Source organism: Passer domesticus, chromosome 2, assembly GCF_036417665.1.
Source record: "Passer domesticus isolate bPasDom1 chromosome 2, bPasDom1.hap1, whole genome shotgun sequence".
In the NCBI taxonomy this organism is placed as follows: domain Eukaryota; kingdom Metazoa; phylum Chordata; class Aves; order Passeriformes; family Passeridae; genus Passer; species Passer domesticus.
Genome location: NC_087475.1, coordinates 119160859 through 119186445, shown reverse-complemented (window position 1 = coordinate 119186445; position 25587 = coordinate 119160859). Strand labels below are relative to the sequence as shown.

General features: G+C 37.5%; 1 protein-coding gene across 5 annotated transcripts in view; it reads left to right on the top strand.

Annotated features, from left to right (window-relative positions):
- ROBO1 (roundabout guidance receptor 1) overlaps positions 1 to 25587 on the top strand; it is a 674462-nt gene that overhangs the window by 186718 nt on the left and 462157 nt on the right. The window contains exon 1 of one of the 5 annotated variants that reach the window (XM_064410939.1): positions 4894 to 5006. The exons of 2 other annotated variants lie outside the window; for them this stretch is intronic. In XM_064410939.1, the coding sequence (XP_064267009.1) occupies positions 4937 to 5006 (70 nt within the window). In that variant the 5' untranslated portion in view covers positions 4894 to 4936. Of the gene's footprint in view, positions 1 to 4893; positions 5007 to 5091; positions 5221 to 25587 lie in introns of those variants that run through there. 2 more of the 5 variants (XM_064410938.1, XM_064410936.1) reach the window with 2 other exon arrangements.

The following is a 25587-nucleotide window of genomic DNA, read 5'->3' as shown; positions in this document are numbered from 1 at the left end:
GAAGCATGTAGACATAGATGCTGTACATTTACTTAAAGAGTTGTGTGTATCTTTGCATGAAGAACGCATTTGTTTTCCTCTACCACCAAAAATGTAAAATGTGCTAGCAAAATGGGTAATTCTATGTTGAGAATGTAAAGGCTTTAACATGAGGAAATTAAGAAACAAATATATGCCCTCAGAGAAGTGATGACTTTTAAGACTTAGTCATGCTGGACCATGAAGTTTTTAGGGGAGAGGTAATGTTAATTTATATGATTATACAGTGCTGAGTGCACTGTTGGTGTTCTATAAGTAAAGAGAAAAAAAATAACAAGTATGTTAGAATGGTGAATTTGGCAGGTTTTTTTCAAATTTATGCATTTGAATGATTAAAAATCTCCAGTCAGTCTCAGGATCTTTGTTCAGTTGATGAATTAATTAGATCTGTATTACAATCCAAACAAAAAAAACCCCAGACAAGCTGATTTGGAAACTTGAGTGTTTCCCCAAGACTGCGGGGGTACAATGGTGTGTGGATCTGTTCCACACACACACTGCTGAATTACGTGTGTGTGCCCTTCACTTCACAGCACTACAATGTTTTCATGGCAAACATTGCTACATCTGAGTTGATCTCCCTGGAGCTTTTAGAGTTATAAGGCTTGTAAAATAAAACTTGGGTAATGTTTAGCTTTAATGAGTTCTGTAACTGTTGTCCTGTCATGCCCCACAGTCTCTGTACAGCTGCCTCTCAGAGGCTCCTTGAGAGCCACCAGGTTCAGTTTTTCTTTTAAAAAGGGAGACTGTTGCAGAAGGGCATCAAAGGCAGTGTAAGAACTGTATGTGGCAGCTATTTAAGTAGAGCTCATACTGCAGAAGTAGAGACCTGCTTTCTTTTGCAAATTTGATAAAGATGCCTTAAAATCAAGGACTCGAAAGGGCAGCATGTCAAGGGAGGTTGAGCCAGTCCTTGTGTGACTTTGAGGAGGGGATGACTCAGGAACATGTGGCATGGTGCCCAGCCAGGCTCTTCCTTGTCAGTCTGTCCTTCTTTGCACTAAATCAGCACCTGACTTCTGTGGTAAAAAAGCTTTCCCCGGTCAAAAATTTCCAACACAATCAGTGGCAGGATCTTCAGAAGAAACAGAGACGTCCCCATGTAAGGGAGTGGCTTTGGCTTTGAGGAGTGGAGAAGGACCTCTGTGCACAAGAGAAACTGACTTTTCAAAGGACAGCTGCTCTTCCAGTGGGAGAGGCTGTAGCTTTCATCCTCTATTTGTGAATAAATGCAAAGGAAATTTATTCCAAACCCTCCTTGGAAGCCCTTGCCAAGATGCTGCAGAGAGCTCTGTTACTAGTTAAAAGAAGGTGATGTCTGTAATGAAGGGAGAGAAAAATTTAGGAAAAAAGTTCTGCCTATTGTAGATAAAAAGCTCTGTGGAAGCTACTTGATCCAAGGAAAGATCTGCGCAGTAAATTGCAAGTGACTTTTATCTATGGTGCACTAAACCAGAAATTAAAAGTTTGGGACATAATGAAAGCTGAGGAGAAAAGAAATTAAATATGTTTGAAGATTTGAGAAAATGAGGTGTATTAAAGCTAGATAGGACTAATGTAACACAGACCGTAAATTCATTATATGATCTTATCTTCAAATCCTTTTGACTGAACTGTAATACATAAGTCAGGAAGGCATCCAGTCTTAATGTAATATCTTCAAGTGGTCCACTGCATCTCTGAAAAATTTGTCCACATGGCTAATTCCAGAATTAATTATATTGCTTTTGAGTAAGCTTTCAAATAGCTGAGGAACTCACATGAGCAGGAATTTTACAGCAGAAACTGAAACTAGTTAAAGTGAGCTATAAAATACTGAATCACATAGGAGCAGGCCACCTTTTATTTGGCTTCACACCTCTCAATGCTTAATTGGTTTGGTTTTGCTTGCTATTACTCCAGTGGGGAAGACATTGCTTTGATGGCAGTAATTGCCCACTGCCCTGCCAACCAGCAACACTGTGCATGGGGCACTCTGTTAGAACAAAGTGAGGTAAAAGCTCTTTTGGTGATGAATTTTCAATGCCTAATTTCATTTCTTTGTGAATGTCACTTGTGAGACATTGCTTTGGGCAATGTCTTTCACACTTGGGCTTTCTCTTCACACTCCTCAGGATGTGGGATATCTTTTTTGAAGGCAATAGCTCCTTTTGCTGTGATGGGATAAATGGGTGCAACCTGTGCAAAAGTGTCCATGCAGTGGTTTGTGTCTATAAAAGCAGCCTTCCATTAATCTTATAAGATAAAAAGCTGTTCTGAAACTTTCCATTAATTCTGTGTAGGATTCCCTGTTAGACAAAACAACTGTGGGGCTTGAGAGCTCAGCCAACATCTGCTAAAATATCAATTTGATGTACCAGTTTACTTTTGCACAGCTCAAGGCTCAATGAAGTTTGGATCTGGGACCAGATAAAGGATAACAAGTATTAACTACAAGGCAGGGAATTCTTCTATGAGGCAGCTTGAATTTTTAGCTCAGATTAATTTGTTTCACTCTGGAATTTCATGCTTTGCTTTGGCTTTTATTTTTTTTCTTTGAAAAAGCTTTATCTTCTGTCCTTCAAACAGTTCACTGTCAACTGTGAGATTGCAAAACCTTTCAGTGCTCAAAACTTCAGCTGTCCTTTGAACAGTCAATATTTCTGCATTCACAGTAAATACACCATCCTATATTACTGCTCATGTGCACCTAAAGGGCTGCCTTATATTAATTGAGGGGTTTTTTTCCTTTGCTGTATTTTGGTGCAGTGAACAATGTGGTACATTCAGGTGTCTTACATAACCAGCAACACGATGAGTCATCTTTCGACTATTGACTGAACTGGCATGAGCTCAGATGATGAAAAATGTGAAGTTAGAAAGTGCTTTAAAAAAAGACAATATGAACACTCCAACCATTTCTTTTCACACTATATGTTACCATAGGAGTTATTTTTGCTGTTGGACAAGGGCCCAAGAGCAAGCGTAGGAGTGATCCCCATTGTTCTTCAGCTCATAGATGTGACTCCTGTCAAATAAAATGATCACAAAAACCCCAAAGCTTTTCATAAGGAAAACCCACTGAGACAAGGGCATGATGACTCTCTCCCTGCCCAAATGCACTACAGGGTTTATATGTGGAATCCCTCCTGGTCACCTCTCCAGAGGGAATAGCCACAAGGAGCTGCTGGGGTCAGAGCAAAACTGAAGGCAGCTTTTAATGTGTAAGAAGCAGGAGATTTGAGAGATCACAAGTTCTTTATATCCTATTCCAAAAATACTTTGCTTTTTGTACTGAACAAAGTTCACCCAAATTGAAATAAGAGCACATCTCTCTTCCTAATTTCTCTAACTGGTCCAAAGAAAAAGAACATGCCTTTTAAAGGGTTTGTGGATAACTACTTTAATGGCTGTTGAAACTTTCTTGTGATCATCTGTGGTCTGCCAGCTCTAGGTGAGAAAATTCTTCAGGCCCTCTTTTTGGAATGTTCCTGTCACTGACATGAGAAGGTTTAGAAATTAGTGTCTTCAGCCGGTCACTTCCTAAGTGGTTCTTGTGCACTATTTCAATTACACTAATAATTTTGAGCTCAAATTTCATAAAGAGCAGTGGTTGTAGACATTATAAATTAATAGATGCATCATTAAGATGGAAACAAATTACTTTGTCTCTCCTTTCTTGGTAATTGAAATTGTATCTAGAAATTTACTCTAGTACTCTATTCAAAAAAAAGGCCCTCAATTCTGTAGCTCAGTTTCATCCATATATAACAGGCAGCATGCAATGCATGAGGCAGAAGATCAGCTTGGAGAATGCTATTTCATTGCTGTTCTATGAAGAAAGTAAGTTTTACTGTCGTACAGGTAACAATTTTAAGTAGTCCCAAGGCTGATGCTTATGGTGCTAAAGGACTAGAAATTTTTGCATTTACTTTTACTGGATATAAATTTCCACTTTGTGCAGACTAAAGCCCTCTGTCATGATGAACGAAAAGAGCTCTGGTCTTATTATATATTTTCAGCTCTCAGGACGAAGCTTTTCTGGGTCTCCATAACTCATGTGGAATGATTTCATAATTGTGGTGAAAGGGGTAGGCAGGGGTAGCTGTGTTCAAGGTCTTCCTTGAGACTGTTTTGCTGACCGCGGGAATGTTTGTGATCCAGCTCCCTGGTACTAAAGGATCTGGGGTTAACTTTCTTCCAGCAGTGCTGCTGCAAGCACTGGAATCTCCCTTGCACTGGGTGCTGGGTGCCCTGAGGCTGCTGGGCTGCAGGGAGAAGGTTTGTTAGGTAACACAGATTCTATACACAATTTCTCAGAGCTTCTCTCACCACCAATGCGCTGCTCCATTTATGCAGCATCTGCTGACAGAAGCCTGTGTGGGAGGTGGTATTGTTTGTGTTATTTTCCCTAGAAATAGAAGATACTTGTGCTGAATAAGAGGCAGAGTTACTGCACAGCTTAAAAAAAAAAAAAGAAAAAGTTTCTTTTTTAAGCATTCATTTTTTCATCTTGGATATGTTATTTTTTACCCTTGCCCCCCTCTGTGGGTAAGTGGGGGAAAGCTTGAAAAACTGTGTTTTTCTGCCCATTGATAAACGTAATGAGATTTGAGTGTCAACATTAAAATGTTCCGTGTCATCAGCTCTGTGAAACTGCAGTGAAATATGGAAGCGAGGGAGAAAAAACTCCGTTTTCAGCCTGGCTGTGTCCCCTGCTAGGGTGCTGTAGGGAATGTTGATAAACACTGGGAAGGGCTGAGAGGTGGCAGAGGCAGGTGAGGAGCCGGTGGCTTCTGAGGGACCACAGAAAGCTGCCACTGCATCTTCTCCTGCATCTGAGTGCCAGAGGCTCCTGGTTAGGGGAAGCCTTTACAACTCTTCTGTTTTTGCTTTCCCTGGATCAAGGAAATAAGCGATGCAATGGAAATTTTTAATAAACATTTCTAGCAGGAATGATATTTTACATCTCACTCTGCCTCTGCTGAGTAAGTGCTGTTAGCTCCAATTGTTCATTACTAAGGAAAGTCTTCTCCAATTCATCTCTAGCAGTACTCCAGGTAGAGGTGATTTATTTTTTTTTGTTACCTGGCATGGCTGTGCTGTCACTGCTGCTGCTGCTTGGGCTAATAGACATAACTGCTGCCGCGGACGTCGTGCCTAGAATAAAAGCGGGGTCAAGGTGGAGAGGTGAAAAGAATCGTGAGTAACCCGGGCTTTTCCTTCTCTTCTTCTTCTCAGCTCTCTGTTTGAAGAAATGTGTTAGGCCTCATTTCACTGTGTAATTCTTCCTCACTGTGAGGTTATTCTCTAATAGCAGCCTTAAGGCCATGTAATTTTAGTATTTAAATATGCATGTGGAAGGCACGGGCCACACCTTCCGTGAGCTCCGCACATCTGCAGTACAGTCCTGGGTCTCCCTGCACGCTCTCTAAACAGCCTGTGCTTATTAACTCCTCTCTTTCCAGGGACTTGGGAGAAGTCCAGGCTGCACCTTTTCTCTTTATAATCTTAGCATTTTGCATGCTATTTCAGTTGTTAGCTTTGATAAAGGCAGCAAATCTCACAGGTCTGCAGTTTGTGTGAAAGAACCTTGTAACCCCAGTGATTATAATATTTAATGGGTATAAGTGCATATCTGTACTTTAAAATCTGCATATTTAGGTAAGGGGATGTAAGGTAGAATTGCAGCTTGTGAAGGGTTTAGCAGTGCTGCACTTAAAAAGAGAAAAGAGCATTTACTATTAGGAAAGGAAAGTAGATGAGTCATCATAATATTTGTGAGTGAGACTTCCTACTGCATACACAACTGCTTGACTGAAATAACCAGATGATTATTTCCATTTAAAGGGCAACTCAGTTCTCGCTGACATTATTCCTTTTTCCTGTCCAGCTATTTATAAACAAGAATGCCCATGATGGGCAGCATAATATTAGCATTATGCCTGTAAATATTTGCTGAGGTTCTGTTTTGTTGTTTTGGGGTTTTTTTCCCCTTCTTCTTTTTTAGAAACACTTAGATTACTAAAAGAAAGAAGGAAAATAGAATGAAGGTTTTTTTTGTTGAATTCAGCTAAAAGTGATGTGATTGCTTGAACAACATATGTGATGGAAGTCCCTAAAAAAACCAGAACTTGGAGGGCTGGCTGTTGGTATCCTTGGAATAGGTGTTATTTTGTCAGTCCTCTTATCTGGAAGCTCATCTGCAGTTTGAGCAATATTATTTTTTTTCCTAAGGCATGAACAAAATATCAGCAAATCTGCTGCTTCTCCCAGTCCCCATATCAGTAGCATTAAGGAAAGAGGTGGTGGACTCAGTGGAAGTGAGAACTGCCTTGCCCACTCACAGGTACTTTACATCTAAAGCCTACACTGCCCAAACTAGCAGGGCATGAATGTTTGCATAAGGGATACACAAAAATAGCAACCCACAGCTTATAAATATTTGAACATATGAACTTGTTATGATTAAAAGGGCCCTTTATTTTACTCATTGTGGAAACTGAGGCACAACTGAAATATGTAGAATGAAATTTTTCCAGAGTATGTTTCTTTCTCAGTAAAAAGGTCTTCTAGAATGAATATTTGTATATCTGTTATGAAAAAAGCTAGATGCAAGAGTAAAAATACTGTACATTCAGTTTTGATTAATTGACTTGAAGTGTTTGAAAATTTCTGATTTTGAGTATTCAGTCTGATTTTTTCCTATGAAGAATTTCAATAGATGGTAATATAAAGATGGTAATATAAACATTAATGTCTCACAAAAGCATGAATAAAGTTAATCAGCTTGGGATGTCATTTAGCCACAACAAGTAAATTATGCAAATATTCAGAAGTGTAAGACCACCACCTGTTTGAAAATTGTTTCATAACTACAATAGTACATTTCATGTCATCTGTATTAGCTATTAGACCTTATTGATTCAAATTACTTGCTTTCTTCTCTCAGGGTGCTCTCAAGCCAGCACATTAGCACACTGCTATATTTGTTTAAAGGAAAAATGGGCTGTAAATCAGTTTTTATAGCACCTTAATATTGTGTTACCTGATTGCTTAGAGAGATCAGTTGTGGAATGTATTAAAAGTTATGTATCTGAATCAGCTCTCCTTGAAATTAAGAGATGTTTAGACTAGCTTTAGTGTTTCTTTTATTTAAATTTTAGCAGCAGTCTCACTAAGAACAAGAAAATTTTACAGGAATGCTATTCCTTGTATACTATTTGGCTTTGCTATCCATGATGACAAAATTTCTCTAGTAGTGAGGATGCAGATTATCATGCAGAGCTGGATACTCTGAGTAGTAGAGAGCTAATTTCTGAGAGAAAAAATGTTGTGTACTCATAGCTGATAGAATATTTGTTGATTGCTGTTAATGCTGTACATTTGCCTGTCAGTTGACATCGCACTTGAATATGTTCTCTTGCTGGTTCATTTTTGCACATCATAGTTAATATTCTAATGAAAAAATAATTCTGAAAATGCTTGTGATTTTGTGATGAATGTTTCTGTTTAACTGGGTTGCACTCAAATTCTATAACTAAAACCAAAAAATATGACATTACATGAAAGGGGACATGACTGGTTTCTGCATCTTTTAACTAAAATTTTCACTAAAGCATTCAGATGCAGCAGTTTAGCAATGTTTTAAAAGTGATTTATATTTACAATATAAAGAGATTTCAAAATATCTTTGCTCCAAGGGTCTTTTAGAAGACAGAACAACCTTTCTATAGGTTCTCTGTGATGCTTCTCCAAAAAGGATCATGGTATATTAAGGGGTATAAGAAGTTGTCCAGAAGAGCTGTCATGATCCAATTTTAGTAATTCTTTTCAAGGTCCAGCAAGGACAACAACAAAACTTTAATTTCTGTGGCTGGCATTTGCTTTACCTGAGCTTACACCTCATCAGATGAAGTTTTCTTCTTTACTTTTCCATAGGGAATCTTAGAACTGAGAAATCTGTAGACTGGTTCTGCTCCATTGCAGCTTGAATGAAGTCAGCAGAATGGAGATAAATGTTATTTTCTTACAAATAGAACTGCAACAAAAAACAGTATGGAAGGAAAATAAGGGGACTTATCACTATATGAATCTGTCGTTCTGGGGTAGGGGGGGCACAGGGAAAGAAGAGCACTTATCTTGGAGATAATATTAAACTATTTAAATATGTAAAAATAGCACTGGTTAATTGCTTATGCAATGATGTCTTCTTCTGGCACGTTGTTACTTCTATGTATTCACTTCATGTTTAAGAAAGCAAACAATTACTGTTTGAAAGTGTGTACTTTATGATTTACATGCCTATGGTCGTTGAAATTATACAAAGAAATCTCATGGTTTGATACCAAAATGGAAATGTATTAAGACTGTCTTACTATCTCTGAGAAAACTGTATTATAGAGTGATATCCTGGTTATTATTAACTGCTATATACAGCATGTAATGTTTACACTGAAGACTTTACAAGCATATTTTCTGACACTTATACCTTTAAATATTTTTTTTGTACTATGTGTAATTTTCTTTTTTAGAAAAACTTAATAAGAATTGCTTTATCTGTGAATAAATTTCTTTTCATTTTAAAGGAATTAAACCAATAATTTTTTGGTCATGTTTTGGATGTAAAGGTCAGAATTTAAAGTTTTCCCATCGTGAATAGCTGCAGCAGATAAGTGTCTTTCATATTTCTGGTAGAAATATAAACATACGAGCTAACAGAATTATGACATTTTAAGATTTCACAAGGCATTAGAACTATTCTTTCTGTTGTTCAATTCATTTTGCATTTCAGGTAAAATGCTTAGGATCAGCATAACTGGTTTATTTACTGTTGTTGGAACGAGAAATATCAAATATCATGGTCTTTGTTTAACCATTATTATTATTAGGAATACCACTAATATAGAAATAGTAAAAAAAAAAGATACTTGATTCTTTGTGTGTTTATATCTATATATATATCTATGTATCTATATCTGTATACACACAGATATGTATACATGGGTATGTAGGTATGTGTGGGCACATACAAAGCTACTTTACTCTGTTAAAAGCTTCAACATCTTTTTGTTGTGGTGCTAAAATCTTGTCAGTAACATGTCAGTAATTTCTCAGGCAGTTCCAGTCTTGTATTTTCTAGGTAGAGGGAATATGTTGAAATTGTTAACTTTTTTTGCTAAATATTACTGATATTCATTCATTGGTTAATAGGTTGTGAATTTCTTATGATATTTAGTACTCATAATTTTTATCTGTGCTCTATGGATAAGGAAACAGAGCCTGAATTTTATTATAAGGCAACATCTAGCTGTGTGTTTCCAAGTTTCCTCAGACTGATCACAATTTAGACAAGTTGAATTTTACATTGGGGTTAAGTCTTGCAAGTAGTTCCATGGTTTATGTTTGACTATCAAATAAATATATCTTTCAAGTAGTTTTAGTAAGAAGGAAAAGAAATCTGATATGTTGCTTTACCTGTATGGGTCCCCAAAGGGAAAAAAAAAATACATTTAACAGTAATGTTCCTGCCTCAAATAAAAACATGCTTGAAAAGAAAAGGATCAAACCAGGACTGAAAGAGATTAGGAGGTCTCAGGTGACACTGCCCAGGGACATCAGTGCCTGTGTGCCCATGTTTCCACATGGCAGTGACCACTAGGATTTCCAGCCAAACAACTGCTGGAAGAACATCACAAACAGGAGATTAATTTCTCTGCGCAGATGAACTATCTTGATTTGATGAAAAAAAATTGTCAGGTATACAGTTAAAAATTAGTGTTCTTTTAAAAAACTAGCAAGTTCCTTATCTTAAGGGAGTAAAATATTTGTCCTTCTTGAAGGGCTACAGATTGGTCTTTGATGTTCAAATTTTGTCTTTTATTATAGTATTTAACCCTGATATGCACCAAATAATTTATCTGCAAGTTTGCATATTAATATTATCATCTGGCACTAGAGGCTTCTTTGAAAGCTTTAAATAGAACAGCAAATCAAAACCATTTAGTGATCTTTGGCAGTCAAAATGTAACCAGAAAGGTTTAACAAAGACTTTCCTAACCTTGAGGTATTTTTCAAAGTATTTCCATCCCCCACTTTCAGGTAGTTGTATTTCTCACATGAAATCTTACTTCACACAACAGAAGAAAGTGTTTTGTCACAGACATTTTAATGTCAAGTAACCCAGTATCTAGAAATAACTATGAACAGAAAAGACAGTTGCCCTTAGATGCTGGAGCCTTTTTTTCTCCTGAAGTAGATGTGGCTGATAAGAAACTTAGAGGGATGGTGAAAAGAGACATTAAGAAAATAAGGAGAAATATTTTAATGGGAGAAAAAGAAGAGAGAATTGGAAGTAAACAAAAAGGGGACAGTTAAATAGCTGAAGGCTAAAGGAAAGTAAAGAAAAGGGAAAAGACAGATAAGAAGGAGAAAAGAACATAATCTGGAAGAGCATAAAACAAACTATTTCTGCAGTTAACATTTAACTAATTTGCAGTTCCTCATGCAAACTACTTAGTCTGTGGTATTAACTTGAGTGTCCCACTTCCATGATACTGTCTGTAGCATCTGGAAAATAATCTTTTATGTTAAGAATAAATTTATTAGAACTTCAATTTGTCTAAGTTTTTAAGGATAAAATGAACTATTTTATTTTAAAATTGTTTCAGTGAGATTTTATAGTCAAAATCAAAGTGGATGACATTGATTCATAAAAGCATAAAGATTTGGAGTAATTAAAATTTGGAACATTTGGTGCCCCAAAACTTTTGACCTTCAATAAATTTGAATGGAATTGAATTTAATTTCAGTGTAGCATATGATAGATAGGCAGTGAAGCTGCTCTGAGATTATATTTCTGTAACACACTCCACAAATTTAAAAGGACCCTTAAATGATTTTGAAGTACTTACTGTACTTGAAGAGAAGAAAACATAATTTCTTCTATTTAGTATATTTTTGTGAAAAAAAAATTTACTAACATTTAGAAACTTTATTTTTCTTTTCTTTTTTCTGAATAACAGAAAAAAAAGGTGTTCCTTTTATGACTTAGTGATGTTGAGAGATAATTGTCCATTTCCCTTTGTGGACCTTCCTGTGCCATTTTTTAAAGCCAGCCTATATATATTCTCCTTTAAATATATTCAATGACAATTTATTTTAAATCACTCTGTAGCTGACTCATAAAACTTTATATGTATTTCAAACAATTACAAGAGTAACTTTATCCTTTTTTATTCTTAATACTTTATTTAAGCTATGATCTAAGGACAATGGAAGAGTTAACGCAATCCTCTACATGAGCTACTAAAATCCTCAGGACTGCATTCCCTTTTTTATTCTTATCTTAGATAGCCAGGCTCACCAATAATTCATCTCTCTCTTCCTTTTTGCTTGGAGATATATGGAATTATGAGGCACAAGCATTCAAAGATGAACATGAGGACCACCCAGTACCTAGATAAGCAGATTAGGGTGCTCTAATTCTTGGCTTTCCTGCCAAAACCACCATTATTAACTCCAAACATCTAAATCCATGATTAAGAAGTCTCAAGAAATAGAAAAGAGCACTTCCTTCTCATTTATCTTAGGGTAATCTTAAAGCCTTGTACATACATTTAGCTCCTCCATTTTCAGGCTCTTTCCCAACTCAAGCAAGATTGAAACAGTCACTGCTCACCTCCAGAGCTGAGAGCAGTAACTGGGACACTTTTTGTGTCCCACTGCTGATGAAAGCCCAGGACATGGCCTGTGATGGGAGTCACAGGTGCCCTGCCTACGAGCAGGTGTGAAAAGTTTGGGAATGACAGCACTCTATGTGTTTCCTTTTTCTCTTCAAGTGATGCTTCCCTTTTGATTGCCTTTCCTCTCTTCCTGTGAATCTGGAATCCCACTGTCAGCATACTTTCCCACATCAAGCAAATGGCATGATGCTGGACTGCTGTCATTATAAATGTGTCCCTGCTGAAAGAGATGAAAGAAAAAAAAATTCTTATGGCAATATGAAAATACTCATACAAATATTTATTTTTATGTGAGTGATTAATGAAGATACCACAATCAAGTCTAGATAAGCTGTATGCATTTTTTTAGAAGTAGAACTCAGTGTCAACCAAGAGTTGCACAAAGGAAAAATAGTGAAACAAAAAGATAAGCATGCAACTTGACTCACATAGAGCATTTCCAGGGTAATATGTACTTCATGTTTCCTCAGCAGTCTTTGGATATTTGTGTTAGACTACAAAATCATCAAATAAGACTCTTCCAAAAGTGGAAGTAGTTGATAATGCTGCATTTCTTGTTTTCACTGTTCCAAAACTGCAGGAGAGCAAGCTCAGGGACTAGATCCATGCTACCTAAAGAAACTTTATACAGGTATGAATGAATATGGATTTTGCAACACATATGCAGTGTTCAGAAATGTATTTTCTGTATTTATATGCATTATATTTATAAAAATCACTATGGCTTCTTAGATAATAAAGGGTGCATGAGATCATTTATTTATCATCAGTAGTTTTACTTGGTGCCGTGATACAGCATCATTTGTCATTTCTGTGATGCAAACTGACTAAGGCAAAATGCTTTTTATCTTTTGTAACATGGTTTTTGTTCTGCAGAGTCTTTGGTGAGTCAGTCTTTTTTTACTCAAGACTGCGTACGATTGAAATTACAAACAAAACTGCATACTTGGGTGGAGATAGGCAGTGAGCAATCACAACATACTAGAAGTCTATATTTGAGCAATAAGTGTGAGAAATGCATGAATCACAAAAATTAAATCCTGGGTATGCTGTCTAGTAAATCTTAATATGAAACATTGCCTGTGAGGACTTGAGCTGAAAACTGTACTGTTACAATTACATTTATTTGCTATTCTTTTACATGGGTACAGAATCAATCAGTTTGCTACTCTCAATTATATTGGCTTTCATCAAGGTTTTAATATGTTTCAACCTGCCCAATGGGCTGGATTGTCAAACTGGGAAATTACCCCTGTGGAATGTTCCTGTGATACATTGCAGTCCAGAAAACTGACTTGCTTTTCTTCCCTCCATCTTTATTAGCCTTTTCTCCTTAACAGACTTTGCTGAAGGGACCTTGTGGAGGTCTCTTTCTTTTTCTTCCCTTCATCCCTACTCTTCCAGAACAAATCTTGACTCTCCTACAGTGCACAGAGAAATCCCTTCAGGTTTTGGGGCTTCTTGGGGTACATTTGGCTGGCCCTGGTGAGGAGACACGTGGGGATTCTTTAGGGTCAGTGAAAAGGAAATGTCTCCCATCTGCCCACCCTTCTTTTTCTGTGCGAGTTAGAGCTGAGGAGGCTTTGAGAATGTACCCAAATCCTTAGTTATGGAACCCTTTTATTCTCAGAGAGATTTCAGCAACAGAAACACAACACACTATAGAAAAAGCAGGGTGTTTAATGAGAAACAGATGGGGCCTTGTGTATTGTTAATGGAGAAAGACTACTGTTTTGTGTAAAGAGAAAGCAACACATAACATTAGGAATTAAAACAGAGTAGGTTACAGGGCATTGTAACAAGATGTTAATTTTATGCTTGGTGTTTAAGATACTACTTAAAATGTATTTTTAACTTACTCTGTCTAATATACAGTCTCTGTGTAAGTCTTCCTTAAAAAAAAAAAGCCAAAAAAACCAAACCAAAAACAAAGAATCTAATAAATATATATCCCAATCCTTTTTGCTGTTTCTAGTTCTTTCAGTAAAATTTTACAAATATAATATTTTTCTTTCTTAATACCAGTTGTGCCTTTCCAACAGTATCCAAAGACAATATTTTTCTCACAATCAATTTCTGGTTTCTTTAACATATATTGGTGTGATTTGTTAATGTTCAGGTACCAATAAAATTTTTTTTGTTTGTTTTCCTTTTGTGTGTGTGTGTGTGTGTGTTCAGCAATATAAGAATTTAACTACTTGTTTCATTGAAAATAAACCCTCACTGACTTAGCTTTTCTTTTTTTCTTGAGATCACTGGGAATATAACAGTTTTACATGCCAGCTTCTGATGGGTTTATTTGATTTAAAAATCACATGGCCCTGAATAGCAGTGTTTGTTTTTTTAGCAGAGCCTGCTTAGTTTCATATCACACTATGACATTAATGTCTTCTTTTTAATGACTGTAAACATTTTAGTTTGCATTTTATATGCAGCACCTTTAAGCTTTAATTGGACATCTGATAGTCTGTGTACATAAGCACCTCCCAGATAATGTGGAACTTGTAGACTGAGAAGCAATGATGCTATTGTGCTGGGGGATGCAGACTTGAGCCTGTTTTGTCAGATTGTCTCCCTGGGGTGTCTGCTGTATTTCAGAAAACCTTTTCATATGAACTGTTAGAGAAATATGAAAGTGATGTGGCAGGTGCCGAAGAAAATATTTGACATGCATTTTATTCCACTCAGATTAGAAAGTTCCCACCTCTCCCTTTTTAATCTTAAATATTAAAATCTCAAACAGTGAGTCAGGTAAGGTTAATTTGTGAATTTGGTGTATATTCAATATATCATCATATTTTGTAAAGTATTGTCCATTATTCTGTTGCTGTGGATGCCTTGGTCTAGACCATATTTACTTTGGAAAGAATTATCCTGTATCTAGAGAACAGAAAATACAATTGATTTGTTTCCTGACACATTCTTTGAGAACTTCTCCCTCTTTCCCTCTGCAGCTGCAGCACCTTCTGCTCTGTGAAAATGTGTTCCATCAGAATGAGCCAATTTTCCTTTTCTATCTTAGTGTCACTTAACTATAGGAATCATCAGTGGTCAACTAATAGTACTTCCTCAGAAGGCAATTTGAAGAGTTAGTTTGTCCTGGAACCCAGCCTCCTTTTGTGATAGCATTTTGTTTCTGAAGTAGCTCCAGCCCAAGAAATACAATATAGCAACCTCATAGGAACTGTAGTGTCTAAAGACATTAATTGATCCATTTTCTTCATATCCCTGCCAGGTGCTGTAAATAGTTCTCTCTTTGTTGTTTTTACTACACAGACAAATTCAATGATAGACAAAACGTGTGTAAGAATTTGCAAAAGCCACACAGAAAATTAGTAGCCTTACAGATTCTTGTCATGAGATTCTTGCTCATGAGAACATGGTGTTGCTAAAAAAAAAAGATAAATTGATATGTCAGTATAGAGTGCAAAGTCTATATATGGGTATCCCTTGTACGTGTTCTTGGCTCTCCATGTATTTTATGATGATTACTGACAGTGTTGCCATATGTTATGAGCAGCTAGGGAAATAGGGGCAATCCATAAATATCTGGGCATATGTGGGCTTTTGAGGACATTGCAGAGGAGGTAGAAAGCAAATGTAACTCTGGATTAACACAAGCATTTCTTTATTGATAAAACTTCTTCAGCACAGGTTCTGGTGATAGTTCTACATGATTGTGTTTATATATACAGCAGCATGTTGTCTCCTAATGTGCAAGAATGCTTTCCAGTACCTAGTTCTCACAACGATAGCCACTTACAAGGAACAAATAAGAAAATAAAAATTTAAGTTTTGTTTTCAGGACTTAAGCAGCTTCACAAAACCTACAGCAGCTTTTTCAGCTGGAGGAAAATGTGTTTTCTCTGGGTTGCAGAACAATCAAATGATTTAACATTTTGTTTGGAGTCCAAGAGACCAGATGTATAAGTCAATTAAGGTAGTAACTAAATAAGGGTGGTGTTTCTGTAATGGCTGGATTTAGCCTCTCTCTCCAAAGCCTCTCAGCAGAGAGTTTCTGCTGCAGGAGCCAGTAAGGGGAGCCTAGGGAAATTAAGCTCATTAGAGTAAAGTTTGCCTTTGGACCACTCAACGTGCAACAACATTTATTTGCATCATATCTCTGCTATGGGCCTGGGGTCCTCAATGAAACATAAAATGTCCTAAGAGCCAAGAATGTACCCAGGAATACATAAATCCAAAGCAGCCAGGAAAAGGTTTCTCAGACACGGGGAAAGCATGCAATAAAGTATGTTTCTTAGGGAACAACTGAATGCTTACAGTCAGATCAATCTCATTGACATGTGACCTAGAAAAATGCAGTTACACAATAGTGTACTGAAACCACCTCAGAAAATCAGAGTCTCTGTGCTCCAATAAAAAGTCCTGGTTTGCATTTAAGTGATATTACTCACTAAGCAAGAATAAGGTATTACCAAACAATAAATCAGGCTTAAGATTACACACAGCAATCTCCATCACTTATATAGAGAAGTAAATATTTTAAAAAGTAGATTCTGATGGTAAGTAGTCTGCCAAGTAGGACCTGTTCAATGGCTGAGTAATGAATTACCAACAGGAATGAATTCTTTTGTGACAGAGCTGGAAAACAAATTTATAGTACATGTAAAGCATGCACAGCAGCACATATGTCTCTCACATACACCAGAAGCATTTACTCAGTACTTGGATAATTGTTACTTTCTCCAGAGAAAAAGTGTAAGCTATAAACTCAGTATGACAAAATGAGGCTCTGGAATAAAAAGCAGCAGAAAGCAGCTTCTCATTAGCTGGTTAGAGGAGATCTGAATATGTAGGTTTCCAAACATGTATGGAAACAGTTAAGATTAAACCTCTCTATTTTAGCAAGAGTTAGATAAATATCAATAAAGCAATAATACATCTGCGTGAAATTTTGAGAAGTGATATCAGATGTGATATGCGCATCTGTTTTTCTCAGCAGCTTTCACAGCAGCTTGATTTTTTTAAATTGTTTTCAACTGAGATGCAGCAGAGAAGTGTTAGAGTTGCTCTAAGCTGTAGCTTGTTAAAACTCCTTTGGTTCTATTTAGCAAAAAAAACCTCCTTAAACTTTCCAGTTTAGCCAGTCTGAGCCCAGCTTTGCCTGATGTGACCCTTAATTCTACCATTTACTTCAAGTGAAATGTTATAGGTAGTCACTTGAGAGTTTTGATCTTGAAGACGAGTAGAGCCCAAAAGCCCAAATCTCTTCTATGTATGCACGCAGCACCAGCTTGGAAGTGTGTTCCTGATTATTTGTACAGCTCCTGGAAAATATGTTGTAATCTTACAGGTATGGTATTTAAAATCCAAATGTCAGTGCCTTGCAGCTTACTTACACCTGTTTCAGAAGGTTAGCATTTGGAGAAAAACCTATAAATTGCTAAAGAACACACCAAAGCTGCCAACTACATTGAATGTGATTTCACATTCATACAGCTCCTATTCTGCTCTGTGAATATTCATAAAGATATGTTCAAGCTCTTTGCTTGTGTGTTACTACCATGCTTCAGCACAGCAGTTACAGACTCAGCCTGCAGTCCTGAAGAGGGGGAGTATTCATAAAATAAGTTTTAATTAGATTTCTTTTAAAATGTACTTATTCAGGGACTTGGTTGGGTTTTATTTGCCTCTGATGATTTTGAGAGAAAGTAGTTGCAGCTCAAGTGGTAAAATAATCCCAGATTTCTATCACTGCTTAGTAGATATGAAGCCAAAGAATCCCCAAGAAGGAGCTGCTTTTTTGCAGGTTCCAGCACTGAACTCTTTGCTGATTCAAAGCAGGTTACAGTGCAGAGCTGCTGGCTAAGTTTCGGGACGCTGGGTCAATGTACTGCTCTCTGATAGCATGGCCACAACTGGCAGGTGTTTTCTGGCTTGTGTGAACCTGTCTCCTTGGGTTTGATCAGATCACTGAACAGCCATGGGAGTTGCTGATCAGAACAGAGGCTGCATGCATCTCAATTGATGGTTTTCAACTTGCTCTTTGAAGTCTTGCAGTTACAATACTAAAACCACTGACAAAATGCTATGAAACATTCCTTTACATTAATGTCATGGAGTAGAGGATTTAATAGATTTTAATCACAAATATAATGTCCTGTTTGTCTACCAAACAGTTGCATTCTGCAGAAAGCATTGGTTAGACTTCATCAGGAAACTATTTTCGTACATCGGCTGTTTCCTCCACTATGTTGTTTTTTTACCGTGCACGTCATTATCTTTTCCACAACAGAATCTTCTGGAAAGGAGCAAGAACTTCAGGGAGGGAAAGGGAGACTGAGCTTTTGTCATTTTAAATTTCTCACAGATAGCTCAGGGTAGCAAAACAATGAATGTTTCATTATTACCACAATGGATTAAAACATCTGCAATAAATAATGCTGATGGCTATTTGTGATGGCATGAAGTATTGTTTTTGTTCTCTTTTATAAAATTACAGCTCATTAACTGTCATAAAGCAAAGATACCATAAATAAAACAACTAGTAGTGTTTTATTTCCCAGAAATGTGAAAGCCTGCTGTTTGAGAACTTTGAAAAGTTTGTTTTCACAGCTGGAACAGTCAAGTATTGGAATATATTGAGGTCTGGCAGTTTTGAGGCAAGAGAAGTTGTGAAAATTCAGACAATATTGTTTGTCCTCTTCTCAAAGTTAATGTTGTTCTTGTCTTCCATATAATCAAGAGGTGGGTTTTATTTAGGCCACAGGACACCTGTACTGACCAGCAAGTCTGTGTCTGTGTGTGTATACATGTATATATATTTCAATACAGAAGTAAGTATAGAAGGGCTGTTACTTCCAAAAAAGTAATCAGAAAATGTAGTCTAACTTTCACTGGGCTACAAACCACAGAGTAGTTGCCCAGATATCCCCACACTGAACCCCATAACTCGTATTTGTAGTGGTGTTCTAGGAAAAGGGCTAATCTTAAGTGGTAGTTGTTTACAATAATCCAATTGGTCCTTCATCAGAGATCACCTCATCTCACCTGAGATCACAGCAGGTTTATGTGCTCTCAGTTTTCAAGCTGTGAGAATAGACTTGCAGAGGCTCACTTAGCTCACAGGTGTGCAACGATATAACTTTCAGATTTGTTTCCAATTTATTTGCCACAGGCAGGCTTCTACAGGAAAACAAGTCTGTTTGAAAAGTGAAATGATTGGAAACATACCTCATTGTCTCAAGTTCTGAATGACAGTTCAAATTTCCAGACCCAGATTTTCTCCTGTTCAGCCTGGAATTTGTGACAGATATAATCATGTGGTAGTCACAAGGAATTTTTTGTCACTGGCCAGGACATGAGCCACGTTCATGTTGGAGCTGTGGACTGCACACATGCTGTGTCTTGTTGTGGGACACTTCAGCCACAGCTGTGCTCTGCACAATAGAAAATCCTCCTCTGGATTTAACATTTCTCCGCATTAGGGCTAAATTTGTTTTTTTGCTATAGCAGTCTGTACTTTGAAACACTCTTTACTCCTGAGGCAATTTAGGATTAGATTAAAAAAACTTGTCTGGTAGTCTGAGCCAAAGTGCTCGGTTGCCTACACAGTGCAATCCTCCAGTCCAAGGTTCAGAAGAAATTAGGTGAAAATCAGAGCCTGTGTTGGGTTTTTAATCTGGGGGTTTTGAAGGATAGGGGCAGATGGGAGAGGGGAGGACATTTTTTTAAGTTTCTTTATTTATTCATTTTATGCATGAAAGTATATGCTTCTGCTACCAGAAGCAGTTGCACTGTGGAATTCCCTTCCAAAGGAGAATTTGGAGGCTGTAAACTAGCAAGAGTCCAAACAAGTTCTGAAGACAATATCTTTAGGACTGTAAAGAAGGAGGGAAAGAAACAAAGCCCTGAGAATATTTAATTAAAAAATGGCCCTGAGTAAGTACCTCTAAAGCTGATCACCATGTATGGGATACTGATTATTCAAGGGAAGTATCAGTTCTGTATTGAAGTGCAGGAAGTTTTTTGACACTGTCTGAAAGAGGGTTCTTGAATCTTTGATCTGATTTACTGGTGAATCCTCATTATAATATTTACTGGTCTTTTTTTGAGACCATGCCAATATAGTAGGGTTTTGTAAATTAATTTGGAATTAGATCCGTGCTAAGGTGCTCAGATGGGATTGGGAAGCTATAGGTATTGTTTTTTCTTGATGAATAATAAGCCCAAAGTGCCCTAAAGAATGAGGATGCCCATTTGATAGATTCAGGCTGTCTGTACTTGCTTCTGCTAATTATAGCGGTAATCTCCAGAAATTACACTTTAGGATATGCTGCAAGAATATTGACCCCCTTTTCTCTTCCTCTGGGGCACTACTTTGGTTTTTAGAAGTGTGGGAAAACTCCTTTTGTGCTCTTTTGAAAGTGAGGTAAAATTCCAGATTCTGCCATCCAAGGCAGAACTGAGCACAGTGTATTGATGACATTAAGTTTGGCAGGGTTTTCTTCTGAATTTTTAAAAAATAAATTAGTAATATGGCCTATATTTTATGGTTTTGTGTTTAAAGTGTATTTCTGGATGAGAAATTCAATGCAGCTTTCAGAAAGAAAATATTATAGTGTGCTTTGAAGTAGGTGATTTGACTAAATATTTCACCTTTAAATTTTAGGAAGTAAAGGCTGGAATAACAGGTCTATATTTTCAGCAACAGATATGTTTCAAAAAAATGCAGTCTATTATATGAAGAGATAAGTGTGGGGAATCACAAAGTAGGGTGTAATTTTTGGAGGTTTTGTGCAGGATTTTAATCCTCCTTATTCCTTTGTAATAGTTGACTTTTTTCAGACTTGGGCACAAATTCCAACTGTGCTGACCACATCCACCAGCTGTAGAGACACACAAAGAGACAGTAAAAGCACAATATATGGAAAAAAGAATCCGACTGTTGGAAATATAAACTGCTCCAAGTGAATGTTTATGCGTCAGTGCTGTGCAGCACAGCTTTAGACAGCTCTAGTGGCCAGAGCCATGGAAGGAGCCTAATCCCACTGGAACTGGTTTGAGCAGGGACTCCTCAGCTACTTCTATATCCCCAGTGATTCAGCTGTTCAGCACCAGCCAAGACATTTCTGCACTCAGATCAATAAGATATGGTGCAGTGCAGATGTTCTTTGCTGTACAAGACTTGGCAAGACTGTGCAGAGTAGATTTTAGTGGTCTGAAATGTCTGAACAAAAAGATCATCTCTTGCTTCATCAGTACCACAGACTCATTAAGAGTTTCCGATTTTACAGATTATAAATCTGTATCCAGTTTCTTCCATGCTTCAGCAATGGAGTCATGATCATTACAATTGCTGATTATCACTGATGCATATTGCATGAAACTATTCACCAATTTTTAAACCTAAAGAGTCCTTTGCTTCTCATTCCAGAAGGGCTGTGAAATATGGGGAAAAAAAATTCCTCCAAGTAATTTATCCTTAAATATCTTGTCACTGCAGTGCAGAACACGTGAGTCTAAGGAGAATTTTTGTGTGTCTGGTGTGATACACAACAATCCTAGTGGACCATAACTTAATTTACACCCTGGAATGTGCTAGACAACCTTCCCAAATCTGGGAGATTCTGGCACTGAGCCTTCTACCTGTGCCTTGTCTCAACTCTTCTGGAGGGTGGGGGTTTTTTTGTTTGTTTTTTTTTTTTTTTGTTTGTTTTTTTTTTTTTTTTAATCTTCTTTTATCCTAACAGCTAGAAAGGGAGTAATTTCCAAGGGAACACTTGTTCCTACCAAGCAGTCTAAGTGACATCTGTGAGCATGACATGCAGACACAGCAGTTCCTGTTCCCTGCAGAATCTGAGTGCTCACATCTAATTGCAGATGAGGTTGACTGAGGACATCCAAAAGAGAGAATTTTGCATCATAAGGCTGTTGGATTTTTCTTTTACTTATGTGGCATCTCTCAAAAAACATTCTGTGTGACACTTGGAAGCAACCCACAGGGAAATCATGCAGGATGCAAGAATGTGTTCTCATATATAAAAATGCACACGCATATATAATGAAAGTACAGTTCAGCATAGTAAGGATAAGATTCTTAAAGACACAGGGCTGAGAAGATATAAATGACCATTCCTGAGGCTCTAGTCCACCCTTCAATAATCCTGGTGTAACCTAGATCTGAGGCTAAAAGACTAACTGTGCATCTTGGGGTTTCTTGGGTGGGGAGTGTTAAGTGCCTAGTGATGATCAAGTATCTGGAGTGATTTGCAAATCAGCTCTTTATGATGTGTACAGGACGGTAATGCTTCTGATTGCTATCTACTCAAAAATGCAGGGTGAAGAATGAAGCAATCTAAAATTCCAGGAGGAAAGAATTTTCTCACTGGCCTACAGATGGCAGACCAATATAACAGATGAGTGATACGCTTGAAGCCTATTTCTATGAATATTAGGAATAGAGTATTTATGCAGATTTTCATGGAGAAAGAAGTTTTAACTGGGTCACTATAAAATGCAACTACTTTTGCACTACTTCAGAATACATTGTCTTTTGCTTTGTGCTGTAAACTGTGTTCAATATTCAGTCCAAAAGCTCTTAACTAGAATTGTTTTAAGTGTTATTGGAGTTACCTAAAGGTTTTGATAGTTGACTCCAATTTCTCAAAAATTAGTGTGTACAGGAGGACGCTTAAGTTTGCTTGTATGTAGTTCATGTCTTCAAATTACTCCACTTTCTTAAGAATGTTGCAATTGTTTTTGCTGATGCCTTGTACATTTTTGCATAAATCTAGATTAGCTTTTTTTCCTGTAGAAGACACCAACAGATAAAACTCACAGTTGACTTTTTTTGATCAATTAATATAAAACAAAAGTTGCTTCAGAAGCTTTCGGTCTGGAAGAGAGGAAGACTCATAGACACAGTAAAGCTTTTGTTTCTCTTCCTCTTGAGCACTGAGCTTTAGTGGATGATTTGATACTCTTCTGCATCTTTAGCTCGTAAAAGCACTAATTCCAGAAGGGGAAACAAAATAGCAGCAAGCCCTTTCCTTCACTTGTAGAAAAAGAAGTTATTGGGAGGATAAAAAATAAGAAAATGTGGCTTTTACCAATCATCTTTTTCAATAAATACCTGACAGAAAAGACATCTTAAACACTAAACTTTTCAGTGTTTTGTATTTGTTATATAAAACATTATTAAAAAGGAGTTGGAAAAAAAAAAAAAAAGCTGTTGCAGGTCATACCCTTTCCATATTGTTTGTAAAATGGCTAATGGTTAGAAAATCAAACCTGCTGTACTTCACTCTTTTCGTCTTCTTTTTTTATGACTGTAGATTGAAATAGGCATATTTAAAATATTGTGAAGTATGGAAGTGATTACAACCTGCCGCTTAAGGCACGACTCAGGAAATTGAAGAACAGGGGCTTAAAAGTAGTCCCCAAACAATGGGCTTGACAGACCTTTCTCACAAAACCCTTAGACAACTTTTTTTAAAACTAGAAAATACTCAGTTTCAACCGAGGGACTGGAAAATATGTTGCTATATTCTTGAACTGTTTTCTATTATGGAAATCAAACAAGCTTTCATGATGGATTACTCTTCAGGCGAGGAGAAAGGAATGCTTGTGGAGGCCGCACGCAGGTCTGTGGTCTGTGCTCTGCCCTGCTGCTGTAGCTAAGCCGGTCTGAACTGTCTTCTAATCCACAAGTGTTATTCTGGCTGTTAAAATACCCAGTGAAGCAAAAACTCCTAAATCTAATTCATTTGTGCAATGTATATTTAATATACGAAGTGGCAAGAGAATTGTGTATGGTCTTTCTGGGCTGCCCTTGTGTTGTGAAACCATAACAGAGTGGAATCATGGTCTGCCCTGGCATTCTCTGTGTTATCTGTCGTGTATATGTTGAGTGGGAAAAGAATAAATTCCCCAGTATATTAACTTCAAATGTGATAGGAAAGTGGTTGTATATCTGCCAGAAAGATGAAATATGGAAGTGGCTGCCAAGTTTGCAGCTTAACTTTGCCATCTAAAAGCCTTGCTATCTCTGTCAAAAATAGATGTTTTTTGAGGAAAACCGTTTTGAAGATCTGCCTGTATTGGAAATCCACATAAGAATGCTGAGGGGGTATATGAGAACAATGATGCTGCATCCCTAATATCACGGTGACATGTGCCTGGCTGCTGGCTAGGTTGCTTTTTGTTGGTTCCTTTTCTTTTTTTTTTTTTTTATCCTTTTAAAAACTGGAAATTATATGCAATTGGAAGAAAAGGGGGGGAGATAATCTTTCTTTGAAAATGGCTTCTGTCATGACACTAAGCTTTGCTGTCCTCTGAGGTTTCTCAAACACCAAAGCAGCAAATGAGACTAAGTAATTAAATGCGAAAACTGATGAAATAAGTTCTGTGAGTCTCTGCTGGCTCATGGGAAGGGGCTTCTGAATCAATGCTAAGGTGATGAACTGGCATCATTCAAAGTGAACAGCATACTGAAACACTTTGTTTTAATGAGTCTGCATCTGTGACTCCCAGCCTCAGAACTGAGAATTCAGGTGGCTAAAATGGGGCTTGTATTTTCTGAGTGTGAGAGGAGACAGAGGTTCTGACCCATTTTCTTTCTTCTTCAGACTGCAGAAGCTCTGCTTTGTGTGCCGTATGCCAGCATAGAGTATCCTCATAGCAACAACTGTATAGGCAGAGTTGCTTTGAAAGGTAATACTTACAATGTGCTTGCTGTATAATATGACCTAGCAGTTACGAAACAGGAGGTTAGTAAAGATTATAGGAACAGCTGTCTGCTTTGTGCCACTCCCACACATTCCCCGAGCCTAACTTGGAGGACCTGACAAAGCGAGGCATATTGCAGCCAAGATCTTTTCTTTGTAAGGATCCGTGTATACATAAAGAAGTCAAAATAGATTCGGCAGTAGTGAATCATACTTCTTTATAGTTTACTCTGACTAGATTACCATTACTCCAATATCCTTGGTTTGCAAGCAAAAATATGTGCTGCTGCCTTTTTCAAGCTACTCTGGGGAGACATTTCCTCAGGCATCTATCCAGAGAGAGAGAGAAATTGAACCAGCATCAGTTCTGTTATTTCTCTCCAGAAAATTCATTTATTTAGAGTGCAGGGAAAGTGTAAAGCAGTTTCTTTTTCTTGTGCCTTTGATTTTATTTCTGTTTTATAAGTGTAAGCATGAGTTCTGAGCCTGCACTTTACTACATGCATATGGACAGCTGCACCTGCATGAAGCCACGCTGGCTTCAGTGAGGCACCATGTGGGCACAGCAATCTGCCCACCCGTACGTTGTAAATCTCAGAATGAGGAATTTCACGTGTTTATGTGGTGTTCCTGAAGGAGTAAGGTATTGGAAAGTGTCTGTAGGGTGTCAGCAGGTGCCATATGCGTTGTCCCACACAATCTTACCAACGCACAGCATTCCTGACCTGTAACCACCCCACCTTGTGCATGTGGTGTGCAAGCTGATGGCCATCCACGAGTGTGCTGCTTGCATTGAGATGAGGTCCAAGCAGGACTTGCTGTGCTTACTCCAGTTTGTTATGCTGCTAAAAGGCAAATGAATAGAAGGCAATTTCCAAATCTCATTCTGTTTAAAATGAAATACATTACTATCTCTCGGTATTCTCTTACTTGTGGTTTTTGTTATTCTTACTGAAGTTCAGATTTTGCCTGGATGTGTGGTTTGGGGGAGAAATTGTTGCTTACAGCAGGATAACAACTAAAGATACTGAGTCCTAAAGGCAAAGAATCACTACTAGTACACCTTGCAAGAGAACCCAAAGAGCTGCATCCACCTGTTCTTTTCAGGCTGTGCAGACTCATCTGTGTTTTGGACA